Raw genomic sequence first — 21,296 nt, 5'->3', positions numbered from 1 at the left:
GCCTCACAGACCAACGCGAGGGGTTGTAAGTACTACCTCAGAGCACCATTTCGTGGGCACTCCTGGGTACAGGCAACACTGTTTTGCAGCCGGGCCTCTGAGTACCGCCGTGGTGGTGGGGACCTTCCCTTTGAGAGGATCCTGAAGCAGTCTGGGTCCAGCAGCCTGCGTGGCAGGCGGTTCTGACAGCATTCACTACCCCGGGGCATCCCACAGAGCCTGGGAGTTCCTGCAGGGGAGTCCCTCAGAGTAGCCCCATTTCTGCCCCCAGGCAGATGGCCTCCTGATGGGAGGTCTTGTGACACAGTGGGAGGTACACAGGCCCCGGGGTCAGCAGGGTCTGGTTCCATCATGCCCCGGGGCCTCAAGCAGGTGAGTCTGTCTCTCTGATCGTTCATAAGCCAGGAGACTCACTCTCGTTAGAAATCCAGATGATACTTCTCCTGAAGTATCACCTGGCTCATGCCACTGCCCTGCTCTCATCCCTCCAATGGCATCACAGGAATAAAACCACAGTCCTTACTGGAGCCCACAAGATCTTGTAAGATCTGACCCACTGCTACCTCTCCAACCTCATTTTCTGTGCTACACTGGCCTCCTCGCTGTTTCTCCAACAGGCTAAGCCTTTGCTGCTACTTGCCTGAATCACGTGCCCCCAAACATCTGTACAGATCAGTCCCTCCCTTCTCACCCTAACTATAAAAGCTCCCACCCTACTCTTTCTAGTCACCCACTGGCCCCCTGCACTGCTTTAGATTTCCACATAGCACTAGACATGCACACACACACATATGTATATACGTTTATGTATGTGTGCAAGCGTACGTGTGTGTGTGTGTGTGTGTGTATATGTATATAATACACTTATTGTGCTTTTTCCTAATGCCATTTAGTTTCATGAGTAGAAATCTCAGGCCGTATTCTCTGCCCGTGTGCCCAGAGTCTAGAAGAGTACCTGACACATGGAAGCAGGCACTCATATAACATGTGCCGGACACCCCAGATGATGAGGTACACAGAGATAAGCGTGCTGACGTATTGCTAGCATGCAGCTGGCGTTTAACTGAGCGTAGCACAGGTGATGTTGTATTATTATTTCATCTATTCCCTGCATTTCACGAGGAAATTTTCAGCCTTCTTATAGTCTATACAGCCCAGCCTGAGCAGGCCCTAACTGCCCCTGTCCGGGGGCCCCAGGGATGAGTTCTTGCTGCCGCCCTAGGGCCTTAGGGTGGCTGCGTGGCACGCTCGCCAGAACGTGTAGGAGTCTGGCCTGCATCGCTAGGTAAGGACTATGCTCTCAGAGAGTCAAATCTATACTTAGGACGCATCAGAAACAAATAAATAAATACATTCAGGGAAAAAAGACAAAGGATAGAAGATGAAAATGTTAACAGTGGGGATTTTCCACTGTCTAGATCAAGAGTGATTTTAATTTTTAATTTTGTAATTCAAAAGGAAACAGTTATTTAAAAAGAGAGAGCAGACAAGTATCTCCTAAAAGTACAGATCTATTCAAACAAGGGGAGAGGCAATGCAAGAGAACAAAGGGTTTCTAGAGTGATAGAGTGCATACGATTTCCTGAAAGAGCGTCCACACCCATGCTAACTTGGATGTTAATCATTTAGATCACTTGGGAGTTTGGGGTGACATGAGCACTTGCTGAAATGCTGCCTATTTGGATGCTATTATTGCCTTGAAATAGTAAGCCTCATTCTGTACTTTCAAAACTGAGTTCTGGGTCAAATTATTAGGTCTCATTTGACTGCTGAGAAAACCAAGACCCAGAGAGACATGTGTCCTGCTCCCATCCACACAGCAAGTCAGTGGCAGAGCTGGAACGAAAACCCGGGTGCCCAGACTCCCAGTTCAAGGCTCCCTACTAAATTTCCTGTCTATCTCTGCCCCCAACACTCTGGGTTTCTGGTTCTTCTGAAACACAGAAGTGATGAGGATTTCCTGATGGGGAACCTGCGCTGCTGAGCCCTCCTTGGGTCACAGTCCTGCAGGGTCTCCAGCCACTGCTGCTGGGAGCTCAGGTATGGTCACTGGATTCATCTGACCTCATGTTGGTGGGTGTTGTTAACTCATTTTACAGATATGGAAACTGAGGCCCAGATAGGTTAAGTGACAGCCTAAGATCACACGGCAGTGGAAAGCTAGAGATGGGACTCAAACTCAGATCTCTCCCGCCTCACAGCCCCAAGCTGCCTGTAAGGAAAGAGTTGCCGCTGGCTTGGAGAAGGAACTGCAGTGTAGTGCTAGACTGCTCTTAAAGCTCTTCTTAGAGAGGGGAGGGGACTGGCTCCCCTCTAAGCCTGAGGGGGGCCCTGGGCCAGTCCCTGAGCTGCCTGAAGCAGGGTTCCATCTCTCTGACCCAGGGCCGGTTGAGCTTGCCTCCCAAGCACCAAATGCATGGCTTTGGGGAAGGAAGTGGCTGGGAAGCTGCAGTGGCCAGTAGTCCTTCCGGGACTGCCCTGTTCAACAGCCCAGCTTCTCACCATGAGCCCACTGTCCTGGACCATGTTTCCACCCCCTAAGCCCTGGGACAGCCACCCGGTAGAGCAGGACAGGCAGGGATCACACCCCACACTCTGCAGACCCCCACCCCTGCCAAGGTGTGCGGGGTGTTAAGAGACTTGGCTAAGACCACACTTAGAGTTAGTTACGGAGCTGGCACGTGAACAAAGGGATGAACAAAGAAACAAAAATGAACCAGGTCTTCCCTGCCAATCTCATGATGTCACTCTTGATTTGCAAGATGTTGGCGGCTACTCACCCTTACTTCTACCACCCCCAGCCCCCATGCCCACGGGGAAAAGTGCAACCTCCTGTTCATGGAACTCAAGGTCCTCCACCAGGGACCCCCATTTACTGTCATCTCCACTGGGAAGTCCCTGCAGCTCCCACTTCACCAAACTCTTGGCTCTCTCTCTCCAAAAGGCCAAGCTCCCTCCTGGCCTTTGCACAACGGTCCCTCATCTCAGAATTCCTCTCTCCCTGCAGATTCTACTAATGCATGCCCCAAGAGGCTACCTTTAATAATCAGGAAGGCAGTGCTGGACAGTGGTTAGGGGCAGAAGCTCCAGAGTCAGCCGGCCTGGGCACGGCTCCTGGCCCTGCCATTTGCTGACTGTGGCTCCTTAGGCAAGTTACTTAGGCTTTCTGTTCTTCAGATTCTTCACCTCTAAAGCGAGGAGGATAATAAGACTACCTTTCTGTGCAGAAGAGTTAAGATAGCAGTCCTGACGGCTATCCTTTGAAAGGCCTGCTTATAAGGTTGGCCCTTGGCTGGTGTCTGGGAGCTCAGGGTTCAGGAGGGTTCCCACCATCAACCGATAAGAGGGGCTGACTCACTGAGTTTTATTTGTACAAACAATATGGTTTATGCTGAACACCTGCTTTCCTTCTGGGAGTCTGGATTTGGGGTACTTGCCAGGCAGGTGATGTCCGTGTGACCAGCCCCCGGTAAAAACCCTGGGCCCTGAGTCTCTAATGAACTTCCTCGGTTGGGAGCTCATCAGAGCACCCAGTAAGGGCTCTCTGAGTGTTTGTTATGATTGTTATTTGAGGCTTCCAAGCCGAGGGAGCCACACCCTCTCCTCTCCTCTCACAGCATCATCCAGACAGCCCTGTCTCCATTCATTCATCTATGGGTCTGCCTCCCTCCCTAGACCTCCAGCTTCTTATGTGGCAGTGGCTGTATCTTATGCACGTCTGTGACGGAATCACCAATGACAGGGACGACTGTCCTTCCCAGTTCCCTGCGATGCTCAGGGGCTGGCCTGGCGTACCAGCAGACACCGTGTGCCATTCTGGGAAGCGCATCAGGGCTGGAGACCACGGGATAGTCTCCCATCCCTGAGGGTGGGCAGAGCTGTTCCCCAAATTGAGTATGACCACAAAGTGGCCCCCAGGCTCCCAAACCAGGCCTGAGATAACATGAGTTAGAGCTGAGGTCTGGCAGCCTTCTGCTCCAGCTTCCCCTTCATCCGACAGGAGCCTGATGCTTTATTAATCAGGCAGTCCCTGTGGAATCAATTACACGTCTGATGCTGCCGAGTGTGAAAGAAGTGGATCAGGTTTTAGGGGACCCTGAACACATGGCTCCCACCAGGATGGACCACAGATGCACCTGCAGGGCTTAAAGCAATATCACATCCCAGCTCTGGGGAGCACAGGTAGACTCGATCTCCTCCTTGGGGGACTCAGTCATCCTGGGGGAGTGTCAGAGGCACAGCGGGGGCAGAGAAAGGAGTGGGTTAACCAGGCCCTCTCTCTCCTCCGTCCTTCTGCTAGCCTTCCTTTTCCTGCCAGCATGCAACTGAATTCCCCCCTGGTCATTCTACCAGCTGTTATGGTATTTGCTCAGCTATTTATTTTAGACTCTCAACAGAAACTCAGTGTGACAATTAGGGAAGGGTCTGTGGCTGTTTCTCTGGCATCAGGAGGCCCCCTGTTCCGGTGGCGCTTGGCAAAGCTGTTTAGGACAATGGTCTCAAACAGGCCCTGCTCTCTGGGGCTTCTAGGGCTTTGCTCAGGCTGTGCCTCTCCAGGCCCTCCTTTCCTTCCTGCCTCTCCCTGGGGAAACCTGCTTTTCGACACAGTCACACAGCACCAGGTCCGTTGGGAAGTCTTCTCTGTGCCCCCACTCAAGTCTCAGGTGAGTATATGTATCCATTCATTTGTTCCATCATTCATTCACTCATTCATTTCACCTGTGTGTTACTATCTGTCAAGCCCCCAGCAGGTGGCAAGGCTATGTTGTGTGCTGGGGATCCCGAGGCAATTAGAACACATTTCCTGTGCTTATCTCTATCCTACTGCAAGAGTCTATTCTCTTAAATGTCTCAGGCACACAGTAGGCACTGCGTGAATATTTACTGGACAACAAGTACTACATGATAAGCAGTTGAGCACTTACGGTGTGCTAAGACATTTGCAGGCATTATTTTATGTAATTGCTCCAACAACCTTATGAGGCAGTATGGTAGATTCAAGGTGGATGAAAATTCTTGGCACTACTCCCTTTGAGAAGTGGGGTCTACTGTCCCTCCCTTGAAGCTGGCTGGCCTGTGACTGCTTTGACCAACAGAATATGGCAAAAGTGACACCGTGCCAGTTCCAGGCCAAGCCGTTTAGGAGGATCAACGGCTTCTTGTCTCAGTGCAGCGGAGCCTTGAGCTGCTGAGGACAAAGTACAGTTCCCTGCAGGGAAGGCCATGTGGAGAGACCCTGAGACCACATCAGAAGGAGAGGGGCCCTACCGAGCCTAGCTTTCCAGCTGTCTCCCCCAAGGTGTGAGGCACGTGAGTGAAGCCATCTTGGATCCTTCAGCCCAGACCAGCCAAGAGCCAAATAACCACTGATTGAGCCCAGTCTAGCCCCCGTGGGGCAGAAGGCCAGCCCAGCTGAGCTCTTCCTGAACTGCTGATTCACACTGTGAAGTACAGTCAACGGGTGTTTTTTAAACCACTAAGTTTTGGGTAGTTTGTTATGTGGCAATAGATCATCAGAACAGGAATTTGCTAATATTTTCTCCCTTTTAGAGACGAAGACTTTTAAGATCTAGGTCCACAGCTAGTGAGCATTGGGGTGGGGGTGGGGGGGTCTGAGCATAGGGTGTGTCTGACCCTGCAATCTGTGCTTTGAACAACTCGCTACAGTGAGTGGACCATCACTGATGCCCTCAGAACATCAGGGCCAAACTCACCTCTTCCAAGCAGACAAGAGATAGAACCTGTGATTTCCTCTCAATTCTTCTAGTGAGTAGGAGCTTAATAAATATTTTTGAATGACTTTTTTCTTCACAGGGTTGGTATGGGGAGCAGATATATATGGCAAAAATGGAAACGGCTTTTATAGCATGTATTTTAATGCCAGGCACTGTGCTGTGTGTTTCTCATACATTTCATTTACTCCCAACCCAACAGGCATGAATTCTTAACCCAATTTACAGATGGCGACATCAAGGTTTAGAGACGTTAAGGAGGCTGTCCAGCTAGTAAGCACTAAAGCCAAGGTAGGAATCCACATCCATGTGATCTAAAGCCCACATCCTTCCCACCTCACCAAGTTGATCACAATTACTTTTGATTCTATTTGCCAGACTTGACACTGATCCCTCTTAAAATATACCTTGTTAGTTTTGTGCTGTCAACCAGTCGGTATGAAGATCTAGAATTCTGATTGTTTTATCCACTGTATTAGGCACCTCTCCCAGTTTCAGGCTTTTTTTTTTTTTTTTTTTTTTTGCGGTACGCGGGCCTCTCACTGTTGTGGCCTCTCCCGTTGTGGAGCACAGGCTCCGGACGCGCAGGCTCAGCGGCCATGGCTCACGGGCCCAACCGCTCCGCGGCATGTGGGATCTTCCCGGACCTGCATGGGCAGGTGGACTCTCAACCACTGCGCCACCAGGGAAGCCCAGTTTTAGGCTATCTTTAGATGCACAGAACTCTGAGGTCACAGCGGAAACCTTCCTCAAACATTTCATCTGGGTCTTCAAGGACCTTGCTAGACCAAGAAGTGAGGAGGAAGGTGACTCTGGTAGAGAGTTGTGCAAAGAGCATGTGCAAAGGCACAGGGGCATGAAAGGCCTGGGGATTTGATGGAATACTGATAAATACACATATATGTACACTCACATATACACACATAAACTGAATACTAAATTTACATAATCATGTTATACATGTGAATGGGTTTAGAAAAGCAAGAAAATGTTATATAAACATGAGTATATGCCAACACGTTAACAATGATTACCATTTGGTGGCAGATATGGGTGACTTTCTTTTCTTGCTTACTTCCATTTCCTAACTGTTCTACAGAACATTAGTTGAATGATAAAGTATAAGAAAAAAGAAAACAAAGTTCCATGTGGTTTGAGCAACGGATGTGGGAGGAGAGAGGGTCAGATAGGCATGTGGGCGCTGGCTAACGAGGCAAGAGACTTAAGCTGGGACCACCTTCACGTCTCAAACTAACCATCAGGAGAATGTCCCTGCTGCTGGTCCTTTATCTTCCTTTCCCTTGAAAAACTTGGAGAACCACCTACTTTTTTTTTTTTTTTTCCCCCAAGCCCCAGAATACCCTTTCTAGCAGCAGGGGAAGAAGAAAACAGGACATAGAAAAAGCACAGTGGCCGACAACAAGGAAAGTCAGCCGCAGCTCCATGGCTCAGCATCTCGGGAGACTGGGAGGCTGCAGAAGGGTCACTCCACGCTGGGACGAGAACCACCTACTTTGATCCTATGTGAGAAAAATGAACATCTAAGCAGAGGGAGTAGCTGCCATGCTCCATGCAGGGAATCAGAACCATCGATTACTTGCTGGCTTCTTTCAACCAACCATGTGCTGTCATTCAATAAGCACTTTGGAAATAATGGAGATCTAATTAAGCTACTCTGGGTAGGAAGACATACAATTATCTGACTCTGTCCGTGAAGAGAGCAAAGGAGGCGCGCAGGGAAAAGTCACACATGATCTTGAAGACTGTCAACAGAGACATATTAATTAAGAGACTGGGGGCAGGTTGGGCCACATCTGTGAGAAATTTGCTTTTGGAAAAATGATTCTACAGGAGTCAAATGGCACAAAAGGATGTTGATTTTTTCTCACTGGACCCACTAGCTCAGTGTGGGAATATCACCGTCATGTACCAGGCAGAGTCAGATGGGGACGCCTTGCACGTATAGATTAATTTCACTTCCTCAAATGTGGTATGACTTTTGTCCTCTTCCCAGATAAGGAACAGGAGTTTGAGAAAATCTTTGTTTCCCACTACTTTGAGAACTACTTTCTCTTTGAGAAAGAGCTTCCAAATGTCCAGCCTGGGACACTTCATCCTCAGTTTAGAGAAAATAGGAAAAGGCTATGTCCCTCAAAGCCAAGAGCGCTCATCTCAGAGTGGTAGGATTATGGGTACATCTACCTTTCGTCTTCATATCTTTGTGTGTTTTCTCCAGTGGGTTTCTATGGTTTTTATAACCTTAAAAAGATCCCCTTCTGTTTGGGAAAAATAGTGGCTTAGCAAAGGGAAGGAAGAAGGCTATGAACAGAGGCTGACTGAAATCCCTGAGCTGAAAGAAGCATTCGAGGAGGCTGGAAGAAGGGAGAGGCAGAGGGGTCCGGGCCAGCAGGAGACGGTTGGTGGTGTAGGGAGACAGCACTGCACCCGGAAGCTAGGCCACCTGGGTTCAAACCTCAGCCGTGCACGGACTGCCTACCCTTTTTGAGTCTCAGCTTCCAAGTCTCTTAAATGGGATCACAATAGTAATACCTATTCTCTAAAGTTGTGAGGATTCTATCATATCCCACGTATGAAAGCCCTTGTAACTAAAACTCAAATGTATCAATGTTAGGGATTATTAGGGCTTTGGGTATAGAGGGGCTAGGCCAGAAGGAGAGGAGAGGAGGTGAGGGGAGATGGCAGCCACCGAGCACCCACCGCAGGCCAGGCAAGTCCATGCCAGGTGGAGGGTGACCAAGTCGCGGTAGGGAAAAGCAGAGGTGTGGGCCCAAATCAAACGCTGGGAACCTGCTCTCTGCCACATGACAGCCCTGCTCACACACATCAGCTCTCATCTACTGTTACAACAGCCTTCTCCAGTGAGCAGCATCCCCGTGGGGTATTAAAGTGAGGCACAAAGGGGGTCAGCAAATTGAGCAAGGTCATACCTTCCGTAAGCAGCAGGTTCGCCCTGAACTTCAGGGCTGCTTGATTCCCAAGCCCAAGCTCTCTCTCCCCTACATCATCCCACCGCCCTCCTCGTATCCCTACGCTGCGGCCCAGACCCCAGCCGCCCGGGCCGGGCCAGGTGGCGGGCACACAGCGGGGCCCCTCCAGAGCCCGAGGGCCTCAGCCCGGCCGTCCCGCGCCCCATGGCCGCCCCGCGCCCCGCACCTGGTCTCCAGCGGGATGTTGCTGTTGAGCAGCCAGTTGTCCTGGGCGTGGGCCGGCTCCTGCGCACCCCCGGACGCGGGCTCTCCGGAGAGCGAGTGATCCGTGGGGGCCGGGCTTGGGTTGCTCCTCGGAGTGAAGTTGCCCCGGTTCAGGGAGCTAACGGAGGCCGCGTGGTGCTGGTTAGGGGTGTGGGCGTGCGAGAGCGGCAGCGGCGGTGTCCGGAGCCGAGGGTGGTTCTGCAGGCCGCCCGGGGGATCTAGGGCACAAACACGCGCAGTCAGCGGGGCGGGGACGACCCCACGGGGACCGCGCGGCAGCAGCCGGGCCAGCCGCAGGCACTGACAAACCGGACACGGTCATGCGGTCAATACACAGGTACCCGACAGGCACTTATTGAGCGCCTGCTCTTCTAGGTGCTGAGATACATCAAGGAGCAAAGCAGACAAAACTCCTGTCCCCACTGAGCTGACATTTCCGTACGAGAGATAATAAGATTAAAAAAAAAAAAAAAAAAGACTAGCCTCCCATGTCATCAGCTTCCTGCTGTTTCTTTGGTACTTTTAGGGTATGGCTAGAGTCAGTAACTTCAACATCACCTGGGAATTGTTTCGAAATGAAAATTCTTGGGCCCTGCCCCAGAGTTACTGAGCCATGAATCTTGGGTGGAGTCCATTAATCTGATTCCACAAACGCTCCAGGTGATTCAGACGTGTGCTAAAATGTGAGCATCACCAATTACACACAATGGTACACAGCAAGTGAAAAATACAAGATAAGTTAATACACAGTTTAGCGAGATGGTGATAAATCTGAGAACACGTAAGGCCAGGAAGGGCGCTGTGGCCTGTGTATTCGGAGGCAGTGGTGAAACTTTAGGTCACACAGACAGTGATGGCCTCAGGTGACTTTTGACTAAAGGGAATGAGCCACGCTGGTGTCTGGGGGGGATTAAAAACCACCACTAACATCTCTTGAGCCCTTACTATGTGCCAGGCACTATTCCGAGCCCTCTACCTGTGTTAATTCAGCTCATCCTCACGACCCACTACAAAGCAGGTACTGTCTGTATCTCCATTTTACAGGTGAGAGAATTAAGATACAAATTTTATTTATATCTATTAAATATATTTATATGCATGACACCTTCTTTATCCATTCCTCTGTTGACGGACATTTAGGCTGCTTCCATGTCTTGGCTATTGTAAGTACTGCTGCAATGAACACTGGGGTGCATGTATCTTTTCTAATTATGGTTTTCTATGGATATATGCCCAGGAGTGGAATTGCTGGATCATATGGTAGTTCTATACTTAGTTTTTTAAGGAACCTCCATACTGTTCTCCGTAATGGTTGTACCAACTTACATTTGAGATTGACACATACACACTACTATATATAAAATAGATAACTAATAAGGACCTACTGTATTGCACAGGGAACTCTACTCAGTACTCTGTAATGACCTATATGGGAAAAGAATCTAAAACAGAGTGGATATATGTATATGTATAACTGATTCACTTTGCTGTATACCTGAAACTAACACAACATTGTAAATCAACTATACTCCAATAAAAATTTTTAAAAAAAGAAAAAGAGAAAAAGGCCTAAGACTAAGACAACCATGCACATGTCACGTTACCTCTTTGAGCCTCAGTTTTATCATCTGTAAAATGGGGGAAAGAGTTTATTAAGGGAACCACAGAGTTACAGTGATATCAAATGAGGCAATCAATGGGAAGGAAACATTTCTCAAGTTCACAGTTTACAAAGTATTCCACGTCACTTGCTCCTCTCGAGAACCCTGTATTTCACAGAGAGGACTGAGAGTCAGTGAATATGGGATCCAAACCAAGACAGGTATGATATTCCAAAGGCTGTGCTCTTCCTTGGCTCAGCAGACAGCCTTCTGGAAACCATCAAGCACAACCAAGTGTGAGGCACTATCAGTGTTACGGCTACTTTTAGTGGAAGACGTGTCGCTCTCTGCTTTTTATGTAAGCCAGTCTTTTATGCCAACGAGTTATAAAGCAAATTTGGTGGGAGTGGGGCTGGGTAGCAATAGAAGGGAAAAAGAAACGAACCCATGTGAGCAAATCACTTCCTTCCTACGAACCATTTTCAGGATAAAGGCCACGTGGGATCTACCAAGCCCTTTAGAATTTGATCCACACCTGGCTTTCCAGCCTCATCTCTCATCAGCTCCCTCCCTGTACACTCCACACCTTTCTCTCAGAGGCCAAGAGATCTGCTAGGCCACAGAGTGGCTAACATTGCCACTCCAATGAAGGTGGTCTCCAGGAAGGCCACAGAATATGAATAGTACCCTCTGAAGATGTACCATGCTGTGGTCCTGGACCAGAAGATCTGCCAACAGAGATGCCCCTTGACGGGAAGGGAGAGAACCTGGGAGCCAGTAGAACAGGCAGAGAACAGACAGCCTTGGACCAGGAAGAAAGCGAGAATATGCAGGGTCATTTGTTTGGTCCACCTGTCCTCAGGCAGCACGTTAATGGAGACATGTGGAGCCTGGAAAAGAAGCCAGCAGCAGAAGCGGCCTCCTGGGTTGATTGAGGGTCCCTCCCTACCCCTGGCCTTTCAGTCCAGGGCACTACTGTCCAGTGGTTATCAGGAGGCCAGCAGAGAAGGGTGACCTAGTCCTTGCCCCTGGCCCATCGCTAGGAGTCAACCTTCCCACGGCATTTTACCTAATTGATATTAATGGTTGCTGCCATGTATTTGAGCACATACTAAGTGTGCTTCCACAGCCTGAACCTTTCTAATGCTCACAGCAGCTCCTAGAGGGCAGCATGATTATCATTCCCATTTTACAGACGAAGCTGAGGCTTACAAAACTAGTGAGTGGTCCTTACTAACCCACAGCCTGACTTCTGTCTACCAAACCATGGTGCCTTTGCATAAAACACAGATACCTGCTTGACCGTCTCAGTCCATGGCCAAAGGCAAGAAAAAGACCCTCAGTGAAGAGAGCAAGCATCTGAGGTCTGGGTCAGGGCAGGCTGGCCTGCAAGCCTACAGACACTTGCTTTGTGACTAAGTAGGATGCCCGACTCTGGCATGATAGAAGCACTGCCAAGAGTCCTGAAATGATGAGATTTTAAGTATAAGCGTCTAAAAGGAAATTCTCCTATGGGGATAAGGAATGTCCTGGTCCAAATCCGTTCTATTTTTTGAAGCTCAGCTCAACTGCCACCCCTTCCAGAAAGCCTTCCTTGATCTACCCTCCCCAAAGTTCTCTTTTCCTCCATTGAATGCTAACACAGCAGGTAACCTAGACGGCTCACCTTTTCTGTCTCCCCCAGAGCATGCATACTTATGTCCCCACCTTGCCTCTTCTAGTAGGTATAAAAATCCCTGTTCCCTCTGTGCTGTTGATCACAGGTCCTAGAATGAAGCAGGTGCTCAATGTAGGTTTACTGAGCAAGTGGCTCTTGTGAGCGGTCTGGGCAATCTGTCCAGGAGGGTAAGGCTGGTGTGGAGGATTTTTGTATGCCAAAAATGACAGCAGGCCACCTGGGCTCTCTAGGCCATGGGTCCATACAGCCCTTTACTTACTTGCCTGGAACCAGAGTCCCAGATGCTTCAGCTGGGCTCTCTCTTTCCCTTCCATTCTGAGAACACTAGGAAAGGGGATTCTGATGTCTCCCAGGTTTCCCAGGGAAAGGCTCTGTGTTTGGGGGCTCAGCAATGGGAGTGCACTCACAACCCCAAAAAAGACATGGCCTTCCCAAGGAGCAAATGTTTTCTCTGGTCTGAACGGAGACTCCTTTCTGCTCCTATGGCCAGGAGGGAAGACAGAGAGGAGAGGCCTTCTTTTCTCCCCTTATCCTCCCCAATTTATACTCTCATCTTTAGAGGGAATTCAGAACCAATTCACTCATTCAGCATGTACTGAATCCCCTTTCTGTGCCAGGACCTGTAAGCTGGGTGTTGGGAATACAATGGTGAATGAGACAGTGATGGCCTAAGAGAGAGAACTCTCTTGTGGTTCCTACTCACTGGCTGGGTGGCCTCCAATAATTCACATCACCTTCCTGGTCCTTGGTCTGTGCACCTGTGAAGGGTGCACACATTCCTGCGTCACCACTTTCTGGAGGATATCCTTTGCTCAAGTGCCAAATACAGAGTGAGCCCCTACTGTGCCCTGAGGGGAAGGGCCCTTGCGCCATTCACCCCAAATCACCGGTAAATATTTACGGAATGTGGGGGGCAGAGAAGGGAGAACAAATCAGGTAGGTGGACCTCTTGTCTGCACAAGCAATGGCTTCCCTTCTGCTACCTGGGAGTAAGCACTGGTACATTTGCAAAGCTGTGGTGTAATTCTAATTTATACCCTCTTTTCGCAGATACAGCCACTAAGTATCTCTCTGAATCAAGCCCAGGTATGAGTCATTTTTACTGTTACATTGCACACCTCTGTCAGTAAAGGCCACTTGCTTATCTGAGTTTTGCAAGCCCGGTTTTCCAGGAAGGTTTTTTGCTTCCTACCAGTTCTCACGTATATTTACAGTTGCTGGTTCCCTCCAACACCTCAGATGTTTTTCATTTTATATGCACAAAAATCCTGAATACCAAATGCCTCTGGGCTGCATCTCCCTGAACCGGGATCATAGTGAGGCTTCTTCAGTGGGCTGGGCAGAGCAGTAGGTGATAGGAGACTAGACTTTGATGTCAGACAGCCCTGGGTTTAAGGTTTGGCTTTGCCACTTATAAGCTGTCTGACCTTGATCAAGATACTTAACTTCTCTGGAGCTTCAGTTTTCTTATCATTAAATGGAGATAACGCCCATCTTACAGGGCCATTATGAGAAGTAAATGAGATTATATATATATATATATATATATATATATATATATATATATATATAAGGTTCTTAGCATAGTGCCTGAAATACAGTAATGCAAAAAAAAAAAAAAGTAACTATTAATTCCACGGTTATGGTAAAGCCATGCTGAATGGATAAGGTATAAAGTGCTAAACTGTCACCGTGACGATTACTCTACAGCATTTACAATCGGGGTGCCAAAGCAAAAAACCTTGAGAGAGAAAGAGTAGGAACGTGGTCCTCTTCTTTTACAGGTGAATCCCACTCTGGACAACCCCATTGGTTTTCAGGAGCCCTGGTCTCGGGAAGGTGCTTGTAGCTCGACGTGCAGATCAGAAGCAATGAGAATGGCTGCAGCCTGCCACGCAGCACTAAACTGGACACACGGGGTCTCCATGTCCTCAAAGAGTAGGGCCCCTTTCTGCGTTAGGTAAGCATCTCAGAGCAAACCAGGGTGCTGCTCTGACCTGGGTTCAGGGTGTACCCTAAGGAGAGGGCCTCTGAGGTTGTTCAATCAATCAGCAATAGAACAGCCCTGTGTTGTGTGCAGGAACTTGAGGAGTTTTGAGGATGAGCCCCAGCCTTGACAAATAGCTGGTGTTTGGGGGACAGATGTAAAAGGAGTACCAGAGCGGAGCTCAGGAGCCTCCCAGACCTAAGTTCAACCTTGGCTCTGTCTCTGACAAGCTACATGATTTGAGGCGAGTCACTCAAGTTCTCTGAGCTTCTAATTCCTCACCTATAAAATAAGTATACAGTAGTAATGTAATAAAAGGAAGGGCTATCATCAAATGAATAAAGAGATCTAGAGATGAAAGAAATATGGTCTCTGACTTTGAGCTGCTCACAATTTAGTAAAAATAAGACACACCAATAGATACTACACAAGACAGTAATTATGATGAGATAATAGTTAACATTTACTGAGCACTCTCTGTGTGACTGGTTCCGAATGCTTTATTTATTTAATCCTTACAACACCCCTATAAAGAAGGTACTATTATTACTCCCCACTTTATAGATGAGGAAACTAACGTACAGAAAGGCTAGGAACTTTGCCCAAGGTTCCTAAGCCACCGAGCGATGGAGCCAGAATCTGAACTCAAGCATCTGGCCCCAGAGCCCACACCCTTAACCACCCTGCTTTACGTACACGGAGGGAGTGGACACGGGGAAAGTGCCCACACTGATGCCCATCACATGGCGAGCGGTCCACAAGCGCTGGCTCCCAGAATCCTCGTTAGCCTTACACTGCAGCCCCGCTGGAGCTCAATGGAGCACAGTGAGGGCTGCCAGCTTGACTGTCAGGGTCGGGGCAGGGTTCATGGCAAGTGACATGTGCCCTGTGTCTAAAGGCTATTCTAGGCATTGGATGATGCATGTGTGGGGGTCCAGAGTCGACAGAGAGAGAGAGAAGGAGAGGGTGAATGTGAGGCCGGCTTGGGCATTTCTCTAACTACTGTGGGATGGCTGTGAGGGGCAGTGGCAGGAGGCCAGGTGGAGACACTGGGAGCAGGTCTGGGTGGTGGTCGCCTGGAGATGCCAAACAAAAGAACTTGGCCTTTATCGGGAGGGTGGGAGGGCGCTCCGATGGGCTCTGAGGCGGGAGGGCCATGATCACACCAGTGTTTGAGGCAGATTCCTGGCGGCCATGTGGAGGATGAACCAGGTGGGGGTAGGCTGCAGGCAGGACCCAGACTGCCTGTGGGATGCTTGACTGCTAGCGAGACTCCAGTGGAGCGCGTCGTTACCCTTTTATAAGAGCACATTCATGAGAAAAAGACATAAACTTCCAGAGCTTTGGCTCAGGCAAAGAATCTGAATGTGTCAGCAGCTCTGCGATCTAGGCCAGCACTGGCTCTGAGAAAGGGTGCCAGGCTGGGCGTCCACCTCCAACCCCGTGAAACGGCCGCCAGGCGCCGAAAGGTCTCCTGGCCGTAGAGTTAACGACGACCAAGCGTGCGCTGCAGTCATTAATCGGGCCCTAAAGATTGTCAGATATGAAGGATGATGGTATTTAATTATCATAAAACACAAATACTCCAGCTGCCTGAGAATGCCAAGAGAAAGAGTGATTTGGCTTCCATTAAAATGCCATCGACTACCACTAACTCGGGATGGGGCAGTAGCGGTGCTGAGAGCTCAGCTAATGAACCTTGGCCTCCTCGACCAATTTAGAGAAGCCAGAGAGCTCTCTGTCACCACAGTCGGCAGACGGGATCTGACGGCTTGACTTCCAGCCTCCGCTCTGCCTCCTCCAGGTTATATAATCTCGGACAATTTACTGAACCTGAGTTTTGGTTTCTTGTCAAATGTCTATGAAAGCACCTCGCACACTGTAGGGCCATGTGTAAGAGAGAGAGCTATCAGCGTTATTCTTATTGCCTCGGAAGGAATAAGAACAGTGGCGTCCGAATGGGAACCACTGGTCTGAGCACGAGGCCAGGGGCTGCATTTGCGTGCTGTTTTCTCTGCCCATCCGTTCTCTCCCTGAACACATGCTTTCTGTTCACTTTCACTGCTGTGCTGTTTGTTCTGTGTCATGGCCCGTGTGCAGGGCCTCTAAACAGGGAGGGCCCACAGGGGCTGGGGCAGCAGGCTGGAGCTTCCTGAGGCTACTCTCCCAGTGCTCTTGATGGGGAGTAAAAAAGGGCACCCTGAGGTCACAGTGTGGCTTTTCTGCTCCCTCGTTCAGCACTTTGAGTGAATTCAGACTGTTAAAGTGCTTGTATGTGAGAAACAGCAATGAAGGAACAATGCCTTAAACTAATGCAAAAGCCCCAGTGTATAGTGCAGTGGTTTTCCAAATAGGGCCGTCTGGAAATGCGGGAGGGGCTGTTTTTTGGTTGTTCCAATGACTGGAGAGCACACCTGGTGTTTGGCAGGCAGGAGGGGGCCAGGGAAGACAGCTGCCTGCCATGCACAGGAACCGGTAATCTTAAAGGTGATCCTAAAGGGTATGCCATCCAGTCAGTGGTTAGTCTAGTCCTAATTAGTCTAGGGTGGGTAAATAGCTAATAATACACGATTTTATTCCCTGTGTGCTTCCACCCCCGTCCCCAGTCTCACTCACTCTCTGTCACAGGAGGTGACTGCTAAGGGCTGCCATCGCCTGTGCCCCCTTGGCCCCTGGCCTCCAGATAGGTTTGGCTAATTGTGAGCACAGCAGGACACTGGAAGGAGGAAGGGGAAGAGGTTGAGGTCACCCCCGGCCCCATCCTCTGAAGCCCTGCTTCAGGGCAGTGTCTCAGGCAGTAGCCTCATCCCACAAGGCTAGAATGGTCTGGGGAAGCTTCTAGGAAGAGCGAGACCTTGAACTGGGTACTGAGGGAGAGACAGGGTGAAGGTATATAAAGGGGAGGGAGCAGGCATTCTTGGCAGGGAGCTGGCACCAGCCAAGGCCCAGAGGCTGAGAGATGCAGGCCCCTAAGGCAGCAGGACGGTGTGGACACCTGGGCACTCGGAGTGGAGAGCTGTGAGGGGAGCAGAGGGAGAGGCTAGAGCCCACCTGCAAGGACCTGGAGCCAGAGGGGCAGCTTTAAGGGTATTCAGAGGGCTCACCCCAACTTCCAGCCTTTTAAAGCCAAATGTTAGAGTAGTCACAGGAGTGAACCAGAACGCCCAGGCTTCGTTAAAACGCACTCGGGATTCCTCATCCAGCAACAAATGCTCTCCTAGGGTGGGGTGTGGGTGAGGGACACCCTGCTGTCTTCACCGGACAGGTGAGGGAAGAGCAGAGTCAGGAGTCTCTGTCAGAGAGAGTTATAATCAGCATTGCTATTTCCAGAGTCACGGTAATTTACAAGCTAAGCCAAGGGCATCAAAAACTATCTTCTAAGCATGCGAAGGAAGAACCTGGCAGGGCCACCATCTGAACCTGGAAGAACTCTCTCCCAGTATACATCTGCCCAAACATCATTCTTGTGCTTGCCCCTATCAGCTGCTAATTGCTGTGTGACCTTAGGCAAGGCACTTAACCTATCTGAGCTCCAGTTTCCCCAACTGACAAACAGGAGGAGGAGGTGGTGGGAGTCCTCTCTAATTCTAAAATCAAGGCTGAATCATTCTGGGCAGATGAACCTGGGAAATCTGTTAATGAACATCTGCTTGCTAAAGATGTGCACAGCAAGTCGGCGGATTGGATTGTGCTGTGTGACTGGGCACCAAAGAAGGCAGAAAGGCGGCCTGGAAGGAAGAGAAACGTGGTCCTTCTTTCCTCCCTCCCTCTCTTCCTGCTTCCCTGCTTTCCTTCCTTTCACAAAGGTCACTCTCTATAAGCCCTGTGCTTGATACTGGAGACCCAGAGATGGATTAGTCGAAGTCCCTGCCTGTAAAATCTGAACAGACCGATCAGAAAAGGTCGGCTACAACCACAGGGGATCTTTCCTGGGTACACGGCTTTCCCCCAGCTTAAAGCTGTGTCCACCTTAGGGCAGAACTTGTCCTGGGAAAGCTTTCTGCTTGTCAATTAAGTTTTCTTTCCTTCCACTGTTACCTTCCTGCCCTTTTCAAAAATGGTCTGACCCATAAACTGTTAAGTCCCAAACCAATAAGGAGCCTTTACCTATCAATAGGAGTGTGAGTGTGTGTGTGTGTGTGTGTGTGTGTGTGTGTGAGAGAGAGAGAGAGAGAGAGAGAGAGAGAGAGAGAGAGAGAGAGAGAGAGAGAGAGAGAGAGAGAGTGTAGGAGGTGGAATTCAGTTCAACAGGAGGCTGCAGTGTGCTGGAGCAGATTTAATGCAGTGGGCTGCATTCATAGAGGGAAAGCACGAAGAAGGAGGGAGGTGAGGGTCAGGCTGTGCTGATCAGCTGGAATGGGGCCAGAGAAGGGACACCTGGAATGGGGGTCATGCCAGTGCTGTAGACACTGATCCCCCCCCCTGCAGCCTCTGGAGCTAGTCAGTGCTTTCCCTGGCTTCCTTGGATGGTGAGGGGTTTAGAAACTGTGTTCCTATGGGGATAAACAGAGGACCAATGTTGTTAGCCTGGGGAGGAGACAGGTTAGGGAAAGGGATTAATCAAAGAGTGTGTGGCTAGGAGTCCAGCTGAAATACACCACATGCCTATGATAAGCTTTCCCAGTCTCATCACTTAGGCCACACAATTCATAGCTCGGAAATTAAACACCCAATTATGTGGTGCAGTAGAGAGTCCTAGACTGAAGAACTGTTCCCCGCTGTGTCATTAATTCACGCTGTGGCTTTGGAAAACTCCCTTCCCCTCCCTGGGCCTCAATCTGTCTGAAAAAGGAGGTTCCTTCATTTGACAGATGATCTCCTGAGGTTCCTTCCAGCCTTTGACAGTCTGATTCCTCGTGGCTTCCCTTGTTCCTCTCGGGGAATTTTCTGGAAAGAAGGAGATGGGCAAAGCACTACTGCTGCCTTCAAACAGCCAAAGGATGGAGGAAGCGGCACATCTACTCCATGGGCTTTAGGAGGAAGAATCGGGGCCAAGCCCAGGAGGTTACCTGGAGGAACTCGCAGCACGACTCCAGGAAACCCTTCTTCCTGCCAATGAAGTGGTTTGAAATAACTAGCCTCAACCTCCTCCCTGAACTTCAAGCCTCTGCCGCTCAAATGAAATTCGTACGGAGCGTTCTCCAGTTGGCTTCCTCTCCTGTGCTCCTGATCTCAGTATTACCACCTGCTGCCACACCACCCACTCCATCCATCAAAGCAGGCGGATGGGGATCACCATTGCCTTCTCCCTCTTTTTCAGGTTCAACAGCTTAGCCATGATTGCCATACTCTGGCTTTGCCCTCCACATCTCTGGGATTCTCACCTCTCCCACTGTCATGACCTCAGCTCATCAGTGGACACCCAGACCAGGGCCATAGACGACACTGGGGTCTCAGCCCACTGGCTCACCCCTGCTCCAGGTCACTCCCTTGCCATAAAGCCTTCTATGGCTCCCCATTGCCCACAGGACAAGACCCTCACCATCTGACCTGAGCCCACCCACCACTCCAGGGCTGCACCCACAGCTCCCCACTCCCCTCTTTAAGAAGGTGCCAAGGTTAACAGGCTAATTATAAACCACTCATGAAACGGCTCACTGCCTGTCTCACATTCACGGCTTTGCACATGCTTTTTCCTTCTGCACGGAAGGTGTTTTTTCCTCCTTTACTGGTTAACTCAGGCTAGAAGTTACCTTCTCTAGGAAGCCTTTTATGACCACCCCCTCAACCCCCGCGCCTGCCAGTTTGCGTTCAAAGCCCCTTTTCTGGGCACTTCTAACCCCCATGGCTCACTTGGAGTTATGATCACTTGTTTGCATAACTGTCTCTTCTACCAGACAGTACGCTCCAAGCGTGGAGGTCTTATCTTCATACATCACAGGCTGTGAGGCTAGAAGCATGACTCCTCTCTCTGGGGTACCTGGCGGGCTCTTTCACCCGGGTGCTGACACTGGTTCCCAAGGGGCAGGGGGTGGTTTGGGCCCTCTGGGGACCCTGATCTTTCTCTTTAAACTTCACCTGATGTTCTCCAAACTGCACAGGTTACACAGCTGATCGCTGAGGCCGGCATCAACTCTATATTTTTTTATCAATGGTTGAAGAGGTCATGAAAAGGAAATCAAGACCATGAATCTCAAGGCTTCCACAGGGAAGAATCTATTTTGTTGAAATCGACATCAGCACTGAAGGTCAAGGTAGTTTATTGGGTGGTTTTCCTTACTGTACTCCCCAAGCCCGCCCCTCCCCCATTGCATGGGCCCTGCAGGAGGCTAAGTACCAGCACACGGAGAGGTGAATTTTCATCCATCATGTTCACATCCCTCCCTCCATTTTATATCCATCACTAGTTCTGAAGAAACTGCCTTCTCCTGGAAGAGACATTGACGTGGCTAGATGAAGCGACAGGCTGCTAGAACCCACAGAGCATTACTGCGTGTGGTTAAGTGCCACGGCTGAAGCTCAAGCTGCCTTGGGTTCAAACCCACTTACACACTGGGCCGCACTACAAATCTTTTTTGGGACCCCAGTTTCACGCCACTGTGGCCAGGAGGGTGAGTGCTGAGTTGGAGGGAACTGAGTTTGAAACCAGGTTCCACCACTTACTAGCTTTATGGCTGGCTCTGGGTGAGTTTTTAACCTCTGAAAGCCTTGACTTCTCCATCTGTAAAATGGGGATAATGGCGCCATCTGCTTCTTAGTCTTGTTTCAGAGGTTTAGTGGGACGGTGCATGTTGGGTCCTGAGCACAGGACTGTCAAACAGAAGGGCTCAGTTGAGGTTAACTACGAATCTCCTCTCACAGCTCCTTAGAATCCCACCGAGTTACATTCCCCTTGGGCTGTGGAATCCCCAAGGGCAGAGATCTGATCTATTTCACCCAGGGCTTGGTCTTCACCGTATCTTTAGCTGTCTTCCCTCTAGAGGCTATTAAGGTACCAGTAAGTGTTTGTTGAATGAAACGAAAGAAGCCCTTGTCCATGCAGGGTCTTTGGGTCTGGGCACCAGGAGGCTATCGGTGGGGAGGAGAATGAATATTTATTGACACATGACTATAAGCTGGGCCCTCAGAAAGGTTTCCTCATTTCAT

At 49.8% G+C, this 21,296-nt stretch overlaps 1 protein-coding gene across 1 annotated transcript in view; it reads right to left on the bottom strand.

Annotated features, from left to right (window-relative positions):
• The window catches only part of TENM4 (teneurin transmembrane protein 4), a 740,944-nt gene that overhangs the window by 229,676 nt on the left and 489,972 nt on the right, over positions 1-21,296 (bottom strand). The window contains exon 8 of the mRNA XM_029207627.1: positions 8,907-9,162. Coding sequence (XP_029063460.1) covers positions 8,907-9,162 — 256 coding nt within the window. The remainder of the gene's footprint in view (positions 1-8,906; positions 9,163-21,296) is intronic.

This window comes from Monodon monoceros, unplaced genomic scaffold, assembly GCF_005190385.1.
Source record: "Monodon monoceros isolate NGI ecotype Baffin Bay Population unplaced genomic scaffold, NGI_Narwhal_1 Super_Scaffold_7, whole genome shotgun sequence".
In the NCBI taxonomy this organism is placed as follows: Eukaryota; Metazoa; Chordata; class Mammalia; order Artiodactyla; family Monodontidae; genus Monodon; species Monodon monoceros.
The sequence above is the reverse complement of the archived record's forward strand: the minus strand, read 5'-3'. Positions and strand labels throughout refer to the sequence as shown.